General features: G+C 41.5%; 1 protein-coding gene across 1 annotated transcript in view; it reads left to right on the top strand.

Moving 5' to 3' along the window:
* The window catches only part of LOC115107897 (thyrotropin receptor-like), a 37,288-nt gene that overhangs the window by 4,717 nt on the left and 17,680 nt on the right, over window positions 1-14,891 (top strand). Inside the window, exons 2-5 of the mRNA XM_029631645.2 lie at window positions 5,715-5,786; window positions 9,978-10,052; window positions 12,002-12,076; window positions 12,684-12,758. Coding sequence (XP_029487505.1) covers window positions 5,715-5,786; window positions 9,978-10,052; window positions 12,002-12,076; window positions 12,684-12,758 — 297 coding nt within the window. The remainder of the gene's footprint in view (window positions 1-5,714; window positions 5,787-9,977; window positions 10,053-12,001; window positions 12,077-12,683; window positions 12,759-14,891) is intronic.

Below are 14,891 nucleotides of genomic sequence, written 5' to 3' on the forward strand. Positions count from 1 at the left end.
AGTGGTAGAGTACAGATTGAAGGTTTAGCCTAGGCCCTACACCAATGGCGGTCAGTGCCGTTTTAAGATGATGGAGGGCAATTAATTTAGTTCTTCTCACGAGCATGGATTTATTTATCTTATAGCGTATTGGATGACTCATTCATATTCCGTTCATCAAGTTCAATGTATCATCGATAGGTTTAGGCTACTATATGATACTGACATTATCCCTATACCCACCATGAGGTTGCTACAACCTAGCCTATGAATGAAGGTTTACAACGTAGGTGCACACGGGTCAAGAGAAACATTTGAGGTGACAGACAGTGACACATTCAATACCGCATTGTACACTCTTGCCTGCATCTACCTGATCTAGGGTGTACTCATTTGTCACACAGTTGCAAACGAGTTTCTATGGGACAAATTCAGGTACTGTATGTTAATCCCTGTTTTCGTTCCATTTGCTTCCATTTTAAGAAGCATTTTTCAACAGAATCGGCGGAATGAATACAACCCTGATCACGCGGAAACTCAGTTCACTTTCATAGCAGCCACGTTGTATTCCTTCTCGCATCTATGCGCTCTCACCTTCTCCCTTCGTGGACTTCAATGCACAACACATTACCTGTATGTGACCAGGCGAAAAAACCTTTCCAAGCGAAGCCATATCATAACCACTACACACAGCCTACATCGTTGTCCCCATATTAGCGAAAGTAACATCATAGTCAACATAGCTAATAGAACTAACAAGTTAGTAAACCCGCTAAAATCATGCAGTAACATTAGTGTATAGATAGTACGCAGTTTAGCAGTTACACCGGCAAACCCCGGTGGCAATAAATTAGTCAAATCAAAAGCTTACCTTGACTTGGAAGAGTTCTAGTGTTGTGTTGGATATTCATAGCCAGCTAGCTAACATAGCATCCCTCTGTTTGAGCAAGGTGTTTGAGTAGGCTAAACTTGCTAGCTGCATTTGCTAGCTAATTCAATTAAACTATTTTGCTTCTCAATCTTTGAAGAAATTGTCTTTCTCTCTCTTTGAGACATACTCAACACATTTTGAGCACTACAGTGCTAGCCTGCTGCGGCTTATGCTTTCAGTACTAGATTTATTCTCTGATCCTTTGATTGGATGGACAACATCTCAGTTCATGCTGCAAGAGCTCTGATAGGTTGGAGGACATCCTACGGAAGCTGTCATAATTACTGCGTTAGTCTATGGAAGGGGATGTGAATCATGATGAGCCTCCTAGGTTTTGTTTTGAAGTCAATGTACCCAGTGGAGGACAGAAGCTAGCTGTCCTCCGGCTACAGCATGGTGCTACCCTACAGAGTGCTGTTGAGGCTACTGTAGACATTCATTGCAATAACTGTGTTTTAATAAATTATTTGGAGACATGAATATATTTAGTGTAATTTTATCTAAATATTATAACTTACATGTTTTACAATGTCTATTTTTATGAAATTTACTGAGGAGGATGTTCCTGCCATTCCTCCTTTAAGGAGCCTCCTTTGGCCTACACTTGGCACGATTAGGGACACTTTTAGGATTTTAAGATTGAGTACAGTTTGAAGCTGTACACTGTTATGCTGTCACTTGCTAAATCATTAAGGCCACAAATAAGCCCGGTATTGCTCCATCATTCTACTTGAGAGAGATCTAGTGGTAACACCAGCCATGTTGTTCTGACACCATTCTAAATTATGAGGGTTTTTTCTCTCTTGAATGACAACTTGAGGGAGTCATTTTCCCATGAAGCCTGTAGGATGCTGATTGTCTGCCCTCTGTGGACCCAGTGTAACACTGGACTGGTTTTATTATGGCGTGTGTGTAGTAGTAATAGGTATGCAGTGAAATGGCTCAACACATTGTGATGGTGATGGGAGTCTGCTCTGTGTATCTCTGTTTGTTTGACTTTGTCAAAGAGCTGCCGTGCTCTACGCTACCACTGACCAACCCCCTGACTAACCGCCAGCTCTCAGCACTGAATTAGTCCATTGTTTCTCCAAATTGTTCTGGCGTGCCAACCCCCTCCCCATCGTCCTCGTCCTCGTCTCGATACAATCTTTCCAAATTAGTAAAGATCGGTGTTAAAATAGTTGTCAAATGGGAGGAGAGAAGGGTAAAGAAAGTTAGATCAATGTCACACATGCTTAGCAGAGAAGCGCAGGTGTTCCCGAGCAGACGCTTAGTCACATTGAAGTAGGTCTATGGGGTATACGGCTCCATTACCATCTGAGTCAGGAGTCTAAAGAGGATCTCCAATTTCGTTGGCTGAAATTCTTTTTGGGAAATGGTCTACTGAGCGAACTATTTATCCTAGTGAAGAGCATTTCAATAGTGTTTCTTCTCCAGGCTTGACATTCTACTGATACTCCACGCTGTAGCACGGTTGACATTTTTTTTAAGGTCCTTTCCGATTGATCCGACATATGCAGCGTTTCCTATGAAGGCAGTCATGGGAACATTGCCTTCAAATTTCTATCGCACTATGGCGCGCATCTTCTGCGCTACAGATTGAAACAAAACCTAGGTCCAATAGCTACCGCTGCTGCGATGAACTACTGCAACAACAAACAAACAAATATTTATGTAATGATATTGAAAACAATATCACCAATGGTCATTTCTAGTGATAAACCACTAATAAACCACTTTTTAGTAATGAACCACTATAACCCAGTGTGTTTCCCCCGGTCGTAGGTGTAAGCAGGGCCAGACATTGTTTGGTTTGGCTGAGAGCTGAGGGGTTAGGTCCAGGTCCACTCCTACATACTCAGACCCAACGTTTTTGTTTTCCCCTCATGTTCCTATGACAGGGTTTACACCATACACTTCAAAGAACCCTTTAATCCAGCCCTGCATTGCATGGAGAGAGAACCTAGACTGTATGTTTCTGGTTACTATCTACCAATGTTGGTCTGGAGCCGACCCGGGTTAGCCGAGGCCGACTTCGCTGTAAGTTAAGGATCTTGTTTGATTCTATAACAAATTTGTAATACCGGCAATTCTGAAATCAAAGCGATCGACAGGCTTTGGAGTGTTCCTGAGCTTGTACTCGTTCTGTCTCCCATCCATGTCTCTCTCTCTCTCTCTCACTGTTGGGTCTACTTTTCAACTCCAAGATGAATCCATGTCTTCAGCACTCTTGCGTTATGGTCTGCTTGATCAATTTCAATAGTTGTCTGCTCTGCTGCACGCCCAGTTTACGGGATACAAAGTGTATGATGAGTGTTTTCAGGGCATGCCTATAGATCCTGCAGACTGACTGAACAAGCAGAAGGACAGGGTTGGGGTTAATTCCACATTCAATTCTCTCTCCTTGTAAATTCCATTTATTTCAATTCAAATTCCAGGTCAGTCTTTAAATTCAGAGATAATTCTCAATTTCAATGTTAGGTAAATTCCAATGATTCATTTCCCACTTCAATATTATCCCCAACAATTCCTCAAATTCCAATTTGAATTCAATTCCCTCAGGCTTTCAGGATGATCATGTCACTATTCAGACATTCTAGCTATACTTGAAACATAGAAATACACATTTAAAATGGTTTAAAACAAACCCTGTAGTACAATTTTGGCACAAAGTGTATACCAGATGGGGATACATTTTTAGGATGGGAAATTATAATACACACTGTAATATACACGTGCACACACACACACTTACACACATACCGTATACACACACTCACCTTGTTTGTACTCATGTTATACTAAAGTCAAGAGTTTAACTGGTAAAATGTTTGTAGTGTTTCAGTAATGAATAAAATGGTTAAATAGTTGTACCTCTTTGCTTGATTTCTTTTGTCATTTTAATTTTTTAATTTTACCCCTTTTTCTCCCCAATTTCGTGGTATCCAATTGTTTAGTAGCTACTATCTTGTCTCATTGCTACAAGTCCCGTACGGGCTCGGGAGAGTTGAAAGTCATGCGTCCTCCGATACACAACCCAACCAAGCCGCACTGCTTCTTAACACAGCGCCATCCAACCCGGAAGCCAGCCGCACCAATGTGTCGGAGGAAACACCGTGCACCTGGCAACCTTGGTTAGCGCGCACTGCGCCCGGCCCGCCACAGGAGTCGCTGGTGCGTGATGAGACAAGGATTTCCCTACCGGCCAAACCCTCCCTAACCCGGACAACGCTAGGCCAATTGTGCGTCGCCCCACGGACCTCCCGGTTGCGGACGGTTACGACAGAGTCTCTGGTGGCACAGCTGGCGCTGCAGTACAGCGCCCTTAACCACTGCGCCACCCGGGAGGCCCTCTTTTGTCATTTTTACTCATTCTGTTTTGCTGCATAACACACTTCCATTATTTGTCTACCCATATAATGTGGATCACTCTCAGGTTATTAGATGTATACGGTTCAGTAACAACAGAACACCGTGGTTGTAATAACACTTTAAACAGGTAGTTTGTAAATGTGTTTGTTTTGGGTCCACACTGGTAAGAATAACCCAACACAATGTTGAAACACAGAACGCTTCCCACCACTAGATCACATAACTAGACGTAAGCTGGACGTGATCTGAACGCTGCCAACAATGTCGTAGAAGAAAGTGAAAGCTGCAACAGGGACTCTAACCAGGGCTCATCTGTGGCAAAGTGATCTCTAACGGCCATTGTCCAGAAAGCCTAGTATTCCTCTGGACAGAGGCAGTAGTCCTACAATGCTGGCATATGTCTTGTTATAATAGCCTACTGTAAGTATATAACATGATTGACACGAACGTAATAAACATCATGAAATGGCCTAGGAAGTTTTTATTTTTATTCATTTTTTTATTTCACCTTTATTTAACCAGGTAGGCTAGTTGAGAACAAGTTCTCATTTGCAACTGCGACCTGGCCAAGATAAAGCATAGCAGTGTGAACAGACAACACAGAGTTACACATGGAGTAAACAATTAACAAGTCAATAATACAGTAGAAAAAAGGAGAGTCTATATACATTGTGTGCAAAAGGCATGAGGAGGTAGGCGAATAATTATAATTTTGCAGATTAACACTGGAGTGATAAATGATCAGATGGTCATGTACAGGTAGAGATATTGGTGTGCAAAAGAGCAGAAAATAAAATAAATAAAAACAGTATGGGGATGAGGTAGGTAAAAATGGGTGGGCTATTTACCGATAGACTAAGTGCCATAAGTGTAAGCCAACAGAATTCATTATTTTACATGAACCTGTTTAGCTGCATTTTTTTTTTGCAGGTCTTCTGTTTTCCCATATTTATTGATGAACTCATTTCCCATCATGAAAATGTATCCCTGTTCCCCAATCAAAAACCTCCAATACCACACAAAGACATACTACTTTTTACTCCAATCTGACAACCCTCATAAAATACAGCATGCACCAGTATCCCAAACTATGAAGTGAAAATAAGCATAGAACACAGCATTGGCATTAATTTCAGTGACAACCTGGTTGATTAACAACAACAAAGGCAGTGTAGAACACCATTGCCCAAAATGCATTGCTCCAATAACTTTGAAAATGTATTTTCCTATGAATACGGTTGCACAAATATTTGTGTCTTTTCAGTCGCACCAAAACACGTGTATTTTCACACGAATTAAGCAACACAAAAATGAAACAAATCTCCTGAAATACTTTTTGCACGATTTTGAGTGTTTGATTGTGTTGGATCTGTCAATTTGACATGGATCTGTAAACTTTACATTGATCAGTACTCCTCTATGTCTCTTCCAGATGGCTTCTGGAGACGCGTCTGACATCAGTGCCAGGAGATGTTTTCTCCAACCTAGTCAACATCTCAAGGATGTGAGTGAATCACCATCAGCACAAACAGTCTCTTTTCACCGCTACGCCCTTCCTTGTCCCTCTCTTTCTATCGCTCTGATCATCATCACAAATTCTCACCTCATTAAGCCACAAAGCTATTTAAATTCTTAATATCCCGACTCCACATCATCCACCTGTCTATTATCCTCCCTCTGATCCAAACAATTGGGATCAGAGATCCAAGCCTTTTTTCAAGCCTCCTCTCGCTCTCTGCTTCCTCTCTTTCTCCGCCCACACGCTCCCCCCCCCCCCCCCCCACCCCAAATATCTCTCTCTCTCTGTCCTCTCCTCCACTTGTGCAGATGATCTGTTCTCTGTTTAGTATCACCGCTGTCTGATAATCACAGTTGGAAGAGCTAATGCGGTCCTAGAATAGGAATGTCAGCATTCCCACCGCAAGGGCCTAGGCATCGGCAAGGTATTCCGGTGGAGTCGCTGTACCGATTGGTACCTCGTTCAGGGAACGGGTTAGATGATGTGGTAAAGTTTAAACTCAGTAGAAGAAGGTGGAAAAGGGTATCACCAAGCCAAAATGTTGAAATTTGAAATTGAGTTTTTTTTGACAACTTCTCTGAAAATATACACGAGCTAGGCCTTGATCCCAGCCTGAGGCCGGTGGCTGTGTCCAAGTCCTACATGAGGAAATAAGAGCAAGAGAGAGCAAAAGGAGATTTTTCCCCAGCACACCTCTATATTGCCCAACAGAATAGCAGGTTAGCGGTTTTTGTCATCAATCTTGTTCTGGGGGCAGCTCTGCGGAGTGGTTGCTAGCTGGCACAGCCAGAAAGTCATCAAATCTGATTTTAAGCCTAACCTTAACCACACTGCTAACCCTAATGCCTAACCTTAAATGAAGATCAAAAAGTTTTAAAAATATATATATATCATACAGTTTTACTACATAGAGAATTTTGACTTGGCAGCTGCCCAGTTCTGCCACCAGGACACGACCCAAGACAATAAGCTTCAACCTGCACACAGAATACTGGAAAAGAGACCCTTTTTAACCTGTAGTCTTGACAGTCTCTAGACCGGAAGTACTTGTTTAACCCCCTTTAATTTAGCAGCATGTAAATAGTATTTATTAGCAATCAGGAGCAATTCTAGTCTAGTGCACTGTACTTTGAATACTAACCCTGCTTTCTCACAATGAAGAGACTCATTCCATTTCTGATATAGATTCATAATCTGTCTGTTTGTTTTATATGCCATTAGACTACACAGTAGTTACTCAGTAATAACAATTGAAAGCAGTGGTACTGATGACTGGGTAATGGATATGTAGGGTGCATTACATACCTGTTAAATTACCCATACATTTCAAGGCATTGGGAGAGGTGGGTAGTTTAGACTATAGGACTGAGGCTAACGCTTGGCTTTGGATTGAGGATCATTAGTCTAGTAGCTTTACTTCTCACAGTGGTTCAGGTACACGCCCCTCCGTATTTATTTGGACAGTGAAGCTAACATATTTTTTACGTTGGGTTTATACTCCAGTATTTTGAATGTTTCAATTGAGGCAACAGTACAGAATCTCACCTTTTTTATTTGAGGGTATTTTCATACGTATCTTTTTTAGCTCTTATAGTGTAGTCAAAAGTTTAATATTTATAGCACGCAATGACTACATCAAGCTTGTGACTCTACAAACTTGTTGGATGCATTTGCAGATTGTTTTGGTTGTGTTTCAGATTGTTTTGCCCAATTAGGACCTGAATGGTGAATAATTTAGTGTCATCTTGGAGTACCTTTTTATTGTAAATAAGAAAATAATGTTTCTGAACAGTTCTACAGTAATGTGGATGCTACCATGATTATGGATCATCATGAATGAATTGTAACGAGCAAAGATCATACCCCCACACAAATGCTAGCCTCTCCTGTTATTGGTAATGGTGATTTGGCAGTATGATGTTTGTTCCTCTGTAAATGTCTCACTAATCATTATTTGCGATTCATTCATGATTATCCATAATCATGGTAACATCCACATTAATGTAGAGGTGTTCAGAAACATTTTCTTTTTTTTACAGTAAAAGTTACTCCAAGATGACACTAGATTATTCACCATTCAGTTCCTATTGGGCACAATGTAATCCAAAGCACAAACAAAACAAACTGCAAATGCATCCATCACGTTTGTAGAGTTACAAGCTTGATGTACAGTGCCTTTCGAAGGTATTCAGATCCCTTTCCTTTTTTCCACATTTTGTTACATTACAGCCTTATTCTAAAATAGATTAAATTATATTCTTTCCTCATCAATCTACACTCAATACCCCATAATGACAAAGTGAAAACGGGTTACTTTTTAAATGTGTACATTTATAACAAAAATATCAACCAGAAATACCTTATTTACATAAGTATTCAGACTGCTATGAGACGCGAAATTGAGCTCAGGTGCATCCTGTTTCCATTGATCATCTTTAAGATGTTTCCACAACTTGATTGGAGTTCACCTGTGGTAAATTCAATTGATTGGACATGAGTTGGAAAGGCACACACCTGTCTATATAAGGTCCCACAGTTGACAGTGCATGTCAGAGTAAAAACCAAGCCATGAGGTCAAAAGAACTGTCAATAGAGATCTGAGACAGGATTGTGTCGAGGCACAGATCTGGGGAAGGGTATCAAAACATTTCTGCAGCATTCAAGGTCCCCAAGAACACAGTGACCCCAATACTCTTCCTAGAGCTGGCCGCCTGGCCAAACTGAACAGGGAGGTGACCAAGAACCCGATGGAGCTCCAGAGTTCCTCTGTGGAGATGGGAGAACCTTCCAGAAGGACAACCATCTCTGCAGCACTCCACCAATCAAGCCTTTATGGTACAGTAGAGTGGTCAGACGGAAGCCACTCCTTAGGGAAAGGCACATGATAGCCTGCTTGGAGTTTGCCAAAAGGGACCTAAAGGACACTCAGACCATGAGAAACAAGATTTTCTCTGGTCTGATTAAACCAAGATCAAACACTTTGGTCTGAATGCCAAGCGTCTGATCTGGAGGAAACCTGTCACCAACCCTACGGTGAAGCATGGTGGTGGCAGCATCATGCCGTGGGGATGTTTTTCATCAGCAGGCACAGGGAGACTAGTCAGGATCGAGGGAAAGATGAACGGAGCAAAGTACAGGGAGATCCTTGATGAAAACCTGCTCCAGAGCATTCAGGACCTCAGACTGGGGCGAAGGTTCACCTTCCAACAGGACAATGACCCTAAGCACACAGCCAAGACAATGCAGGAGTGGCTTCGGGACAAGTCTCTGAATGTCCTTGAGTGGGCCAGCCAGAGCCCGGACTTGAACCCGATCAAACATCTCTGGAGATACCTGAAAACAGCTGTGCAGTAACGCTCCCCTTCCAACCTGACAGAGCTTGAGCGGATTTGCAGAGAAGAATAGCAGAAACTCCCCAAATACAGGTGTGCCAAGCTTGTAGCGTCATACCCAAGAAGACTTGAGGCTGCAATCACTGCCAATGGTGATTCAACAAAGTCTTGAGTAAATTGTCTGAATACTTATTTATATGTGAATTTGTATATACATTTTCTAAAATTGATAACCTGTTTTTGCTTTGTCATTATGGAGCATTGTCTGTAGATTGAGGGATAAACAAAAAAAATGTTATAATAAGGCTTAATTTAACAAAATGTGGAAAAGGTCAAGGGGTCTGAATACTTTCCGAATGCACTGTCGTTGTTGCGTGCTAGGAATATGGGACCAAATACTATCCTTTTTACTACTTTAATACACAAATAAGTGAATTTATCCAAATACTTATGAAAAAAAAACATGATGCATAAAGTGATTTCATTTCTAAAAAGTACAACCGATATGTATGAAAATAGCCTCAAATGAAAGGTGACATTCTGTACTGTCGCCTCATTTGATCTCAAATCCAAAATGCCGGAGTATACAAAGTTGATCTTCGCTGTCCAAATAAATACGGAAAGGAGTGTAGATGACAGTAAATCACATGTTGTATAATAATTGGAATGCTTGCGCAATACCTTTTTTAATTGTATTTGTTCAAATGTTACACAGTAAAACCATATGTGTAAAGAATGTGGAGGAAAGAGTAATACAATTAAAGATCTATTTTACAAAGATGCCATATGTCTTTCTGTATGTTGAAAATCCCTATATGAAAGTATGATGGTTTATTCCTTTCAGATACATATCAGTGGACGTAACACTGGCAGGACTTGAGAGGCATTCCTTCTACAATCTAAAGAAAATTACCCACATGTGAGTAGAGGATATGTACACTCCCTTCCATATGTATTTGGACAGTGAAGATAAAAATGATTTGTCTCTATACTCCAGCAATTTATATTTGTGCTAGAATGTTTCATATAAGGCGACAGTACATAATGTCACCTTTTTAATTTGACGCTATTCTCATACAAATCTGTTTTAATGTTTAGAAACGAAAGCACTTTCTAGATCTAGTCCCCCCAATTTGAAGAAGTCATGAAAATACCCTCAAATAAAAGGTGACATTCTGTACTGTAGCCTCATATGAAACATTTGATCTCAAATCCAAAACGCTGGAGCTTCACAAAATGTTTTGCTTCACTGTCCAAATACATATGGAGGGGAGTGTTTTTTTTCTTCTAATAATGACTCTTATTAAACACATTATGGTGAGGAAGTTAGACCAATTTGCCTTGTTATTTTCAGGATCGTAAATAGTGTTCTCCCCTTCCATGCCGCAAACCATTGCGAGCGCCAGCATATGCATACACGGTCAACAGATATTCTAGAACTGTTACCCAACAGCGTTTCCATAACAGTTACGGTTGACGACAACATTTCATGACATCTGAAGAGCGTGGCTTTTGCCGTCCCATCTTACTCTGGGGCAGCACTTTAGCGAAGTGCCTTCTGACATAATGACGTTGGAGAGAATAATTGATACACAGAGTATCGGTCTCCTGTCCATCATCGCTAGGTCTGCGTCTAAACAGACAGACGTAACAGCGTGCAACTGGGGATGTTAGGAGAGAGGGACAGCCAACAGTCGATGTGGTTTTCCTATCCATGCCTGAGCTGCTGTAGAGGTGTCTCATAAACAGCAAGTTGGTTTGCGTAATGGTCTTAGTCGTCTCTATATCTGCGTCTGATGTATGTTCTCTCTAAGGTCTGACCGCTAAGTTGCATGGGATGAGGTCATTTATTTGCTTTGCGTCAAGACTAATCAAGCTGCTTCATCACAATAGTACAGAACACTGGCTTTCCCCTTATCTCGTATTCCATTGATGTCCATCAGCACAGTCCCCACTGTGACAGGCTCTGAGAGGGAGTGAGGAGGTGGAGAGTGGGATGGGGTAGAAGGGTGTAGGGTAGCAGTTCACTGCACACAGACACACCAACTCAGGGACTGAGAGGCAGGGAGGGAGGGAGGTAGTGGAGGACAAAGTAGAGTGGAGGTTGGAAGGTAGCTGTTCACTGCACACACACAGTGGCTCAGACTCTCAGTGGTCAGAACATGTTGGCTAAGGTGCTGATTGCGGTTACCTAGGTGTGTGAAGGAGGGCTAGGATCACACGTTCCCCAGCTTTCATCCACACCACATGGGTTAGACAAGCAAAGAGGAGAGCTCCCCTTGGCCCTCTCTTTGGCCGATGGGTGCACCAGAGTCAACACACGAATGAAACGTTAATTGAACCTTGACTTCCAGGGTTGGATGTATGTGGAGACTTTGGAGATTTTCCTCCTGGTCTTTCTGATAGACAGACATGCACCTTGCCCTCTTCTGTCAGCACTCAGTGTGTGTGTGTGTGTGGGGGGGGGGTCTTAGGGTGTGTGAGTGTGGGTGTGTGAGTGTGCATGTAAGTAAACGTTTCACTGTTAGTCTACACCTGTTGTTTTACGAAGCATGTGACCAATAAGATTTGATTTGATGTGTGTGTGTGTGTGTGTGTGTGTGTGTGTGTGTGTGTCAGTGTACCTAAAGCACGTACTTGACTTTTAGAGAACACGAAAGGAAACTGTAAAAGGAGTAGTGGGGATGAATACAACCCTATATACTACACAACATGTCCTGTATGTTCAGTGACACAGGAATGTCAAATTACTAAGCAAAGCAAAGGATGTATGAGCACTTAATCCTAGGATACACAGAAGTACATTTCAAACTGGAAAACATCATGTTTACTGTAATTTTTAAGGTGTATTTGTGTTTTCCATTTCAGAGAGATCCGGAACGCAAAGAGTCTGTCGTACATCGACCCAGAAGCATTTAAGAACCTTCCAAACCTGAAATACCTGTGAGCTCATTTAGAAACCCTATGTGTATTATAAGCATATTTTTTCAAAATCAAAACCATCTTGGCTTTGAAAATGTTAATGTAAGTGAAAAACTGACAACGTTACTTTAACACAAGATACAATTGATGAGACTTGTCTTGAAATATTTGGCTTTGGCAATAATTGAGCAATTATTTCCAATCTATTCAACTTAAATGGTTCCTATTGTATATGCCAGTACTGGCACTGTCATGTTATATTTTATACTCTGTGGTTGCTTGATTGGTGAGGGAGTCTGCTTGGTCACTGCCAGCTTTCTTTCCATCTCTCTCTTGGTTTTGATTGGGATAGTCTGCTTGGTCATCGCCTGCCAGCTATCTAACCATCTCTCTCTTGGTTTTGATTGGGATAGTCTGCTTGGTCATCGCCTGCCAGCTATCTAACCATCTCTCTCTTGGTTTTGATTGGGATAGTCTGCTTGGTCATAACCATCGGTTTTGATTGGGATAGTCTGCTTGGTCATCGCCTGCCAGCTATCTAACCATCTCTCTCTTGGTTTTGATTGGGATAGTCTGCTTGGTCATCGCCTGCCAGCTATCTAACCATATCTCTCTTGGTTCCTTCTAGGGGTATTTTCAATACTGGCCTCACCCTCTTTCCTGATCTCACCAACATCCACTCAGATGATATGAACTTTATACTGTAAGCAAACTACACTACTAATACACACTACCTTTGTTAGCACTATACTCAAGTAGGTACTGTCTCACAAGTATTACAACCATAACATTCCATATTTCAGTAGTATTTCTATACATTCCCGTATTCCATTCAATACCTCAGTCATTTGTCATACTAAATGTGTAAAATAATGGCATTTTTATCCTTAAGTCGATTGAGGTTTAAATCTATTTTATGAGACTGACATCACACACACACTCCTCTACATATTTATTTGGACAGTGAAGCTACAACTTTTAATTAAGCTCTGTACTCTATACAAAATAGCATTTGAGGGGACAGTACAGAATGTCACCTTTTTTTTTATGGTATTTTCATACATATCGGTTTAATCGATTTAGAAATGAAGGCACTTTATGTATCTAGTCCTCCCATTTGAAGGTGTCATAAGTATTTGGACAAATACACTTATAGTGTATCACATTTTGTCAAAAGTTTGTGACTCTACAAACTTGTTGGATGCATTTGCAGTTTGTTTTGGTTGTGTTTCAGATTATGTTGTGCCCAAAAGAAATCAATGGTAAATGTTTGTGTTGTGTCATTTTTTACATTTACATTTAAGTCATTTAGCAGACGCTCTTATCCAGAGCGACTTACAAATTGGTGCATTCACCTTATGACATCCAGTGGAACAGTAGTGCATCTAAATCTTTTAAGGGGGGTGAGAGGGATTACTTTATCCTATCCTAGGTATTCCTTAAAGAGGTGGGGTTTCAGGTGTCTCCGGAAGGTGGTGATTGACTCCGCTGTCCTGGCGTCGTGAGGGAGTTTGTTCCACCATTGGGGGGCCAGAGCAGCGAACAGTTTTGACTGGGCTGAGCGGGAACTGTACTTCCTCAGTGGTAGGGAGGCGAGCAGGCCAGAGGTGGATGAACGCAGTGCCCTTGTTTGGGTGTAGGGCCTGATCAGAGCCTGGAGGTACTGAGGTGCCGTTCCCCTCACAGCTCCGTAGGCAAGCACCATGGTCTTGTAGCGGATGCGAGCTTCAACTGGAAGCCAGTGGAGAGAGCGGAGGAGCGGGGTGATGTGAGAGAACTTGGGAAGGTTGAACACCAGACGGGCTGCGGCGTTCTGGATGAGTTGTAGGGGTTTAATGGCACAGGCAGGGAGCCCAGCCAACAGCGAGTTGCAGTAATCCAGACGGGAGATGACGAGTGCCTGGATTAGGACCTGCGCCGCTTCCTGTGTGAGGCAGGGTCGTACTCTGCGGATGTTGTAGAGCAGGGGTGTCAAAGTCAAATGGACGGAGGGCCAAATAAAAAAATCAGCTACAAGACGAGGGCCGGACTGTTCGAATGTTCATTGAAAATTTTTTAAATGACGCATATAGTCTAGTGAACCTAATTGAACCTACTGAAAACCTAACAAATATATTACAATATGATCAGATAAATAAAGCAATATTTTCTTATGGCTCTGTCAGTAATCTTTAATTTTCAACAGACACAAAAGACAAATTTCCTTTATATAAATATCCCCATAACATGAACATTAAATGAAAGAAACCGGTATTCAAGGCACCATCAGTAGACTATATTTTCTATTTTAGCAAAAGTGGGCTAAATTTACTTCAAAGAAAAAACAATAATAGCAATTTTCTATCATCCACTCAACTGAAATATTTTAAAAATATAATTGGATTGAAATACAAAAAAATAAAGTGCAAAAATCTATTAATCAAAAACAACACTTTGTTTAAGGAGAAGTAACATGCAGTGAAAACAAATATTAAATTTTAACTTTTAAACTTGAACTGAGTAAAAACTCTAAATATGTGATTGCACAGTAATGTTCACTTGTTTGAGGTTGAGGGTGATACTTGGTGGTGTCCCATCTTTTCCACAAGTTCATCAATGTTCGGGGTAAGGCTCTGAGCTGAAGAAATCCTCAGAATTGAGTGGAGGTGTTCAGCAGTAAGTCGACTTCTGTGTGATGTTTTGTTCAGGTTCATCAAAGAAAACAGTTGTTCACACAGGTATGTGCTGCCAAACATAGACAACGTTTGAGCAGCCTGGATGCGCAGCTGGGGCATTGTGCCGGGAGGAAACGGGCGAACTCCGCAGCACCCACTGCCGCATATTTTGCCCTCAGTGC

Source organism: Oncorhynchus nerka, linkage group LG24 (assembly GCF_034236695.1).
Source record: "Oncorhynchus nerka isolate Pitt River linkage group LG24, Oner_Uvic_2.0, whole genome shotgun sequence".
Classification (NCBI taxonomy): domain Eukaryota; kingdom Metazoa; phylum Chordata; class Actinopteri; order Salmoniformes; family Salmonidae; genus Oncorhynchus; species Oncorhynchus nerka.